Raw genomic sequence first — 10,049 nt, forward strand, 5'->3', positions numbered from 1 at the left:
TGCGTTTTAATAGATTATCATTAACTAATTTTTGTAGGCCACAGGCTTCCCCTGGACCCGCCTGACATTAGTATCAGAGCCGAGTTGGACTCGAGCTAGCCTGGTAATTGGCTAGGAGGCGAGTCGAGTACTTTGCGCTTCGGGTACTCGGTTGAGGCGGAGCATACCAATAGTGGGTTTCACACTTGAGGGGGAGATTGTTGGGATATTCAAGTGTGATGAGTCCAACATTGGTTGGTAATGAGCTAAGTGAAGAGTATATAAGTGGAAGAGACCCATGAACGCAATGCCTTAAGGTTTTGGGTTGAGACATGGTGTCGGATCTACTTGGTGTACTTGGAGTAACTTAGCTCATTGGTGGTGACCCCCCGTCACGGGCTTCCCCTGGATCCGCCTGACAGTGGTATCAGAGCCGGGTTGGGCTCGAGCTAGCCTGGTGATTGGTTAGGAGGCAGGTCAGTACTTTGCGCTTGGGGTACTTGGTTAAGGGTGGGCATACCAATGGTGGGTTTCACACTTGAAGGGGAGATTGTTGGGATATTCATCTGTGATGAGTCCCACATTGGTTGGTAGTGGGCTAAGTGAAGATTATATAAGTGGAAGGACCCATGAACCCAATGCCTTAAGGTTTTGGGATGAGATGTGGTGTCGAACTCACTTGATATGGCTGGTTTAGCTTAGCTCATTGGTGGTGGCTCCCCGCCACGGGCTTTCCCCTGGACCCGCCTGACAGTGGTATCAGAGCCGGGTTATGCTCGAGCTAGCCATGTGATTGGCTAGGAGGCGGATCGAGTACTTTGCGCTTCGGGTACTCGGTTGAGGGGAAGCATACCAATGGTGGGTTTCACACTTGAGGGGGAGATTGTTGGAATATTCAAGTGTGATGAGTCTCACATTGGTTGGTAATGAGCTAAGTGAAGAGTATAAAAGTGGAAGGACCCATGAACCCAATGCCTTAAGGTTTTGGGTTGAGACATGGTGTCGGATCCACTTGGTGTACTTGGAGTAACTTAGCTCATTGGTGGTGGCCACTCGCCACGGGCTTCTCCTGGACCCGCCTGACAATTTTCTTATATATATTACTCTGTTTATGTAATTTAAGTATGTGTTTTATTAATCTCTTAATGTTAAAAGAGATAAGTTATTTCATGTCATAGAAATAAACTCGTGGACTCCACCACCTGAAAAAAAAAAGATGACACAATTATCGAAGAATGTGTAGGAGGAAAAACTTATCTCATGTAGCATGAGAATAATTTCTCCCTTTAGTATCCTCCTATTAATAGTTTGATACTATTAACATCTAGTTAAATCATTTATTTGAATCATGAGTATTTTAAAAACTTTTTGTTAATATATTAAACATAAAGGTTGTTCCCATCGAATAAAATTCCATTTGTTTTTGTTGAAAAATATCCACATACGAATATAGATTTATTTAATCATATTATGATTTCTGTCTTTCTAATTCAATCGGTTTACTGAAACAATTTTGTAACTAATTAAACGTATAACTCCAAAGATAGGTTTATTAGTAAATAAGTACGTATGTGTGATTTGTGAGTAGTTATACACATACTTGTTTAAATAATAATTATGCCAAAAAATTGAGAAACAAATATCTTTACAAAACTCTGTATAAGCAAAAGTAGCCTCTTTACAATAAGACTGTAAAAATAAACTAATCAACATGTGACGCTACAAGTTCTTCACTTTACCGGAATATCATAAAGTCCATTTGATTGATGATATTTATGTTTGAGACCTAATTAATAAAATAAACCGTGATTAACGCTTACTTTTGGTTAAAAAAATGTACTATTTGTTTATTGACAGAAGGAGTCGATAAATTTGTAAAAGTTATCATAAGATCGAACGCTTTGAAGTTTCAAATCCCAAAATTTCTTTGGTGTGGCCTTCTTAATATAGGTTTTTTTTTTCCTTTTAGAAAAAATGAAATAAAACATGATTTTTACTTTCATCCATTGAATTGTATGGCTGTCTCAATTACAAGGTGGAGAAGATTTTTTATGAGCCGGGATCATGGTGATCGCTTCTCAAAATGACAAAAAAAAAAAAGGAACGGAGGAAAAAAAAATTAAAAAAAAGGTAGAAATAAAAAAAAATCTATTTATAAAAAGAAACTATTGAATAAATGGTGGGCATCAAGCTTATTAAATTTTTCCTACAAGTTGATAGTTACACCCCATAAACGCGTAATGTGTAAGGTCTTTCCCTGAAATGACAATTGATTGTCCTGTCATGCATTTATCAATTGGTGACGTGATTGAATTGAAATTGTTTAGTTACATAAAATAATATTTGACAAGATGCATTAAAAACGTGCGTTTTATCAAGCTATGGTGGCTTGAATAGGGAAATAAAATATCAATGAAGTCTTCGGCCACGTTTTTATTCCCCACAAGACTAATGATAGTGGGTGAGGGAAGCACTTGTAATATAATTTTGAATAAATATTATTTTTGGTACTTAGTAAATTTTACAATGTCCACTTTAATCTCTAGCAAATAAAAAAGTTATTCGTGATCCTAAGAAATTTAAAATGGATTCATTTAGTTAAAATCGTGGTCCTTCACAAATTCAAATAAGACACATGTTAGTCCCTTAAAAGGACTAACATAGATCCACTTTGAATTTCTCAGAGACCACGAATAATTTTTTTATTTGCTAGGGACTAAAACGAGCATCGTAAAATTTGCTGAGGACCGAAAAAGATAATTATTCTATAATTATTATTTTTTTGGGTAAGTCAAGTTTTTTGGTATTTTCATGACTCCAGCAGGTATTATTAGAAAAGTCACGATTTTTTACGGTCTAATATTCGTCTGAGATAGAAAAGGGCTGTATAGATATGATAATTATCTAACCCTCACATGGTAATTATCTCTCTAAAATGTGAATCCCTATCCTTTTTATAATTTGTTCGTCTCGGGATTCATATTATCACTTGGCCTATCCTCGGATTGCTTTGTAATATTTCAGTCACTCTATTTGGTACTTCGATTGTTAGAAAGGCATGCAAACAACTAAAGATGATTAATTCAAGTGATACATGTTTGATCGATTTCGACTAAGTAAAGTCTTGAGTCCATATTTTTATGAATATAACATTTTTTTTTAAAAAAAGGTTAGTCCTATCATATTCTCAATTCGAAAAAAAATTGCTTTAAACGAAGGATACATGAGATTTATAAAAAGAAAAAGAAAAAGAAAGAAAGGCATGCAAACAGAACCCATTAATGGAGAATAGCAACCTTGGGGACAATGGTGCACACGGGTCAAGCACTAACTCCCATATTAAAAAAAGTTGGATGAAAGAAAAGAAAAGAAAAGGAAATTGCACAGTACTAGTACTCATTGTTTCCACATATGACACGAGACAACAACTATACAAGTTGGTTGCAACAAGTAAAGGCGAATAAGATAAAAGTGGTGTCATATTAATAGCTCATGAAATTCATGGCACATGGTTATATCTTTTTTCCTTAAGCATAAGCTGCGGTGAGCTTTAGTTAGCATCCCACTAGGGCAACTAGATAGAAAGTTACAACCCTACCACTCCCCATTATTCATTTTCTTTCTTGAATTGACTGAGGCAATAACTCATTTTGAGATAAGAAAATACATAAAAGGGGAAGTCTGACATGTGAGTCAAGCTTCTTTTTTTTCTTTTTTCTAAACTTCAACTATTGCACCAAAAAAAAGAGAAAAAAGATGAAGAGCTTTAATTAACATTCCAATAATTGTAAATATATTTCATGAAGAGTGATCAAGTGTCCATTGCAAATGACACAAGTGGAATTAATCACGTTTGGGGAGTCAAAGATTCAACTTGAGCTTTTCCACTGGGTCCTTTTGTCCTAATATAAAGTCTGTATTCATCAAATGTCATTGGTGGGTAGAGTGCTGGTCTATCCTTAGTCACAAGCTCCTTAGCAGGTTTAATAAGTAAATCACTCCTGGGGTTATAAAAGAAAGCCAATGAAACTCGATCTTTGTTTGAATTCACAATCACCCTGTGTTCTATACTCTTGTATATTGCATTACTCAGCACCTAAAAAGATAAACAAGGCACTTCACATCAGATATTGAGTAGCATAATTAACAATCATTAATTGTTGAATTTTGTGCCTCATTAAAAAAAAGACTATGTACAAGATTTTACTCTGTATTAAACTCTAACTAACAAGGATAGGGTGAGGACAATCCTCATTCCTGTATATACATAAAGAGGTTATTTTTCGAATTTGATCATATGATCTTTTAGTTGCAAAAGAGTAGCTTTTCTACTCCAACCTCGCCCTCTTTATTTTGTATTTTTTTTAGAAAAAAAGACTATGTACAAAATCATTAAAAAATAAGTAAATAAGAAATCATGATATAAAAACTTGACTAATTAAAATGATTGAATATTCTAGATATAGACCTGAATTTGGTCTCCAATGTTGATAATGAAAGCATTTGGGACAGGCTTAACAGTGATCCAATCTTCTCCCCTGCGTACTTGAAGTCCAGAAACATAATCATCAGGGAGAAGAATGGTCATGCCACCAGGGTCTGAATGAGAGGAGAGGCCAAGAGTGAGATCAGGTTGAGGGCACTTTGGATAGAAATTCACCCTTAAGCAAGCACCAACATCATTTTCTCCACCAAATTCATTTAGAAGGAAATCCTCTCTTAGGCCAAGATTTATTGACAATAATTGAAGTACCCTTCCTCCTAGTTTAACAACTTGCTCACCATATTCAGCAATCACATCCCTATTATCACAAAAGAAACTTAGGTAATAAGGTTTTCATTGTTTTAAACTTGGGGCAAAACGAAAAAAAAAAAAAAAGTAAGAAAGAAAAAGGAGAGTAGAACCTTATTTTAGAAAGATATAACATAAAATTATGAAAAATCAATCACTTAATAACTTAAGCTATTGGATTGAATCAATTGTTTTATATGATATTAAAGTCTTTGTGACCAAGCTCTTGTGTGAGAGGTGTATTAGAGAAATATAAAAATAGTTGTTTTACACCCGATATGCTTTTGACCATAGTCAAGTTCATGCATGTATTATTTACATTCTTTATGTGGACACTGTTTGTACACATTATGCATTTTAGATAGTGATAAGGTTGTGCCCTCCAAAGATAAAATTACACGAAGAAACGACACACAAGCAAAAGTCCTCCATACATTTATCACCACGAAGACCTGAAACAACTCAGATATGAAATATTTCCTAATGATCATACTTATGAGGCAATAAGGTTTGAATGAGCTTTGGCTAAAATATAAATATGCAGAAAGTGCGTTAAGATTAGGTGAATTGATGGAAAGATTATAATCTAATATGAGGAATTTGTTTAATATGATTTAGGAGTATCGTGATCTTTTCACTAAAAAATTGACACCTGAATTAAATTTATTAATTTTTTTTTTCTCTCTCCTCTCTTCTATCTCCTCAATTTTTTCTCTTTTTCTCTCCCTTCCGTCCTATCAAAAAAAATTTTGGGCCGGTAGCACACAAATATGCTCCTACTATGCCATCATCCATTTACTAGTATTTTATTTCCACATGGCCTATTATCTGAATTCACTTTTCTCCTCCATTATTTTAATAATTTTTTAATATTATGTTGACATCTGGCTTTGACAAAAGATACCGTCACGTTTTAAATATGGGTTTACGTTGCTACTTCTTGTTTATCCTTCAAAGAAGTGTTGATTACCCAACCACATGAAATGGCACTACCCCACTGGTGGGTTATCGCATGGCTGAAACTCATAACCCTTTACTCTTTATATGAGCAAATCTATACTAAAAAATTGAAGATCATCTTCATGTTCAACACGGCTTTTTGAGGCACCCTCCAACTTGATGGGTCCAATCCAAGCATCTCAAAATTTCACTTTTGTGCCTAAAGCCCTCGTTCAACCCCTTACAAAGAAAAGAAAATAGATCCTTTTATGTGATATGAGATAAAGGGTAAATCTCACCGGATAACGTTTCTCGATTTGTGAGAATAAGGATAAAAATCAATTGTATGCAATCTTATTCTTACATTTTTATAATAAGAATATTATTTCCCGTACCCGAATCATGACCTTCTAGTGATAAGGAGCAGTCCATAAATAAATTAACGGTTATGGATAGTATATTAGAACAAAAAGTAAAAAAGAAATAATTGTTAATTTGTCTATTAACAACTATCCCATATCATAGAGTCATCACTCCCCTTTATATCACCTTAACTAATAAACAAAATGATCTCTTTAGTTAACCCCCTTAGCAGAAAATAATAAGTAAATACACATCCATATCTTACCGAACGAGACAAAATCTGAAAAGAAGCTTTGACTTAACGAGACAAAGAGAGAGAATAAAAAATTTTAAGCAACCAAATCTGTCCTAGTTTTTAGAGCATATCAAAAGAGAGAGTAAAAGGGGTATCATATCTACATAGGTAGGATGGATATGGTACCTCAAAGATGTTGGAAGGGAAGGCCACTTTTCTTGGTTCCTAAGAGAACATGGCATGTAATGGAGAAAGAAATAGTCACTCCAATCCAAAATGGCACCTTTTTTCACGCCCAAACGACTTCCATAACCCTCATAAGTAATTGGTGAATTAGCATACTTCTCCTTTACCTCAACTGGTTGGTGAAAAAACTCACGCCAAACCTCCCTCGCACGCTTCATCAAATCATGGCTAACACCATGGTTCAGCACCTGAAAGAACCCCCATTCTCTACAAGCCTCAGAAACAAGCTTGAGTGTCTCCTCTCTAAGCCTCTGGTCCTCACCATAAAGGTGTTGAAGATCAATGACTGGGATATTGATGTTCTCAGTGTTGGAACCTTGGTTTGGAGATCTTTGTGACATAGGCTTGATGAAACGTTCAGGGATTGAACTTAAGCCACTTTCAGCTAAGGCTTGGACTCGAACCACTGGCTCTGGCCAATCTTGGCATGCCATCTTAATATTTTTTGTGCGTGTGTTTTGGGTTTTAGGTTTTAGAGAGAAGAAGCACATGAAAGAAAAAAGAAGTATAAGAGGGAACTCTACTAGCTAGTGTGAGTGTGATTTGTGGCTTGTTATTGTGGGATTGAGAGCAACAAAGAGAGGGCTATATATAGATAGCAATAGCATGAGATGTCATATACTTTATTTATTTTTGGGTACATCAAATGGCCATGAATTCGGCGCCGTGATAAAATTGATTTGCTCATGGCATTAATATTAATAGATATTCTATATTATCAAAAGGAATCAAATTGATAAACTCAAACAACATAGAATTTGTGGCTCCATGATATGAGGGTGTGAGCTTCGGTTGGTTTTGTTGGAAGTGAAATGGACGCAGCAATGTGTGGAACAGTGGCCAAAGTGCCACTACTGGCAAAAAAAAATATCAAAATGCCACGCCAACAGTAAATTTTGCCAAAATGTCACGTGGCATATTTTGTTACACTGTGTAGTGAAATATGTGTGCAAATATTCGCTACAAGGTGTAGCGAAATATGCCACGTCAGAACCAAAAATGCCACGTGTCAAACAGGGAGAATTTCGCTACACAGTGTAGCGAAATTCTCCCTGTCTGACACGTGGCATTTTTAGTTCTGTGCATTCTGATGCGGCATATTTCGCTATATCGTGTAGCGAATTATTTGCACATCTATTTCGCTACACAGTGTAGCGAAATATGTTACGTGGCATTTTGACAAAATAAACTGTTAGCGTGACATTTTAGTATTTTTTTTATCCAACAGTAACACTTTAGTGAGTGTTCCGACTCCCGCAATGTGTGTTAACTTGCCCCGAATGAAGAGGGGGTACTGACAAAATACCATAGAGGGTCCACTAGGAAAAACCTTGTATTCTAAGATATGTAATCGAATTTTGTGCAAATTTCTAAAATTACAGAATTCACCTGTGGAGTGCATTGGTAGTTTATTTATTATAGTATACCGCAGGCGAATTTTGTACAAATTTTTAAAAGGAAAAAGTGTGTATGATTTAAAAAGTACGTAAAATTGTGTCATTTTAAGTAAAAGAAATAGATAAATCATGGAAGAAAAAATGAAGAGAAAAAGTTTTAAAGATGCAGGTCCAATCTTTTTGTGAGAGTGAGAGGATGTAAGGTGTGTCATTTAAAATGACAAACCTTACATCCTTTTTAAAATTCCAAAATTTACCTATGTATACTAAAATAAATAAATTTCAATGCATCGGTTGTAAATGGGGCATGTTAATTCTATATATATGGCAGTGACTAAGAGTGTGTGCTATGTGAAGTCAAAACCTATTCCCACGTCTCTCACTATAATAATAATTAAAAAGATTATATCCACCTAAACAAAAAATTGAAAAGATTATATCTACTAAAAAAATGGGGAAGATTATATTAATTAATGCACCCACGATTAAAGGGATTTTGATTATCTCTCTCAATTGGAAATAATCATTATACCAGAGAAAAAGAGGGAGTGTGTTTTCTTATAAAATTAAATTTTTCTAATATAAGTATTGATAACATTTGTTTCTTCCTTTATCAATACGGAATTAAAAATTTCAAAATTTGGATTATGGTGTTCAAAATTAATAAAATCTTTCTGTAAATAAAATACAAGAGAGGTTATATTTATATTTTTTTTCCCTTACAGCTTCTTATAACCACTTTATAGTTGTTGGATCAAAATCAAATCAACCACTCTTATTTAATATCATTTTATAACCGTTAATTTGATTTTAATCCAACAACCATAAAAGTAATTATAAGAGGTTGTAAGAGAAAAAATATTGTAAATATAACCTCTTCAATAAGATATTACAGTAATTTTTCAAAATTTTAATTGTTTTGTTGAGAGGATCAAAGCTTAAAATTAAAAAAATTATATCCTAACCAATTTTTTTTTTTTAAATGTTTTAAATTGAATATCAATATTGATGGCTAGTGGCTAATGATAATGGCTATTGGTGGTGATGGTAGCTGGTGCAGTAGGTAGTGGCGACGATTGTGAGGGCTGGGGGGGCAATGGTTGTTGGTGACGACATTGATAGTGATAATTATGGTGGCTGACTAATGGCGGCAGCAATGACAATGATGGTTGGTGTCTGGTGGTTAAAGGTGGCAGTGATGGTTGACGTCTGGTGGTCGATTGAATTGGTGATGATGGCGGCATCGACGATGACTGACGATAATTATGGGGGTTGATCAATGATGGTGTTGGAGGCAACTAGTGATAATGGTGGTGGCTAGTAGTTCATGGTGATGGACAATGGCGACAGTGGGTGGTAGAGGTGGCCGATTGCTGCTAGGGGTGGGGCTGACCCTCAGATACTTAACAAAGTTCGTAGAAAATGAGCATAGGTGCATATTTAGAATGATAGAGATGTGACATTTTCTATCATATTTTGCCCATTCCTAACCCGAGTCCCCCTTAGAATAGTTTATCCTGTTATAAACAGTATAAAATAAGTCAACATGGTAAGTTTATTATCTCCTGTTAATTCAACAAACAATAGATAAAGTACGACATAATAATCTATCTTATCCTATCCTTTCTATCTTGACCACCAAACAAACCTTCATGTGTTTATTTAGTGAGTATTGATTTGAGACATGCAATGAACACGTGAATAAATAGATGTAACTACATAAAAATATGCTTTTAAATACCTTAGAAGTTGGGATAATGATCAAGTCAATAAAGTTACAATCTTAAACCTAGAAGGTAATTTGTAGATTCCTAAATTAACTTTAAAAAGGGAAATATAAGGAGATCATGCTAGTGAAATTGAAATCTCAAGCTTAAACTCTCTACTAGTTATAAGTGAAGTATGTTTAAGAATTGTTTTGGGGAAAGGACTTCGTCAAAATATTGTAATTAATAACAACAGATGTTCATCTTAGTGTACTATGACTTATTAAATGCAGAAAGCCTATTGTTAAAATATTCCAGGTCGGAGAGCCTCATGTTGACATATGTGAGAAAACCCTTCACGCAAGGAGCCCATTTCATAGTCTTGTTTGAGT

At 34.9% G+C, this 10,049-nt stretch overlaps 1 protein-coding gene across 1 annotated transcript; it reads right to left on the bottom strand.

Annotated features, from left to right (window-relative positions):
- Window positions 1-3,510: 3,510 nt before the first annotated feature.
- LOC133312097 (jasmonate-induced oxygenase 2-like) lies at window positions 3,511-7,097 on the bottom strand. Its single transcript, XM_061513246.1, has 3 exons — window positions 6,495-7,097; window positions 4,448-4,781; window positions 3,511-4,075 (listed from the first exon to the last, which is right to left on the bottom strand). Exons 1-3 carry the CDS (start codon window positions 7,043-7,045, stop codon window positions 3,827-3,829), a joined length of 1,134 nt encoding a protein of 377 aa, XP_061369230.1. The 5' UTR covers window positions 7,046-7,097; the 3' UTR covers window positions 3,511-3,826.
- Between the last annotated feature and the right edge of the window lie 2,952 nt (window positions 7,098-10,049).

Source organism: Gastrolobium bilobum, unplaced genomic scaffold, assembly GCF_033153095.1.
Source record: "Gastrolobium bilobum isolate Gb01-03AN ecotype WA unplaced genomic scaffold, APGP_CSIRO_Gbil_v1 utg33886, whole genome shotgun sequence".
NCBI lineage: Eukaryota > Viridiplantae > Streptophyta > Magnoliopsida > Fabales > Fabaceae > Gastrolobium > Gastrolobium bilobum.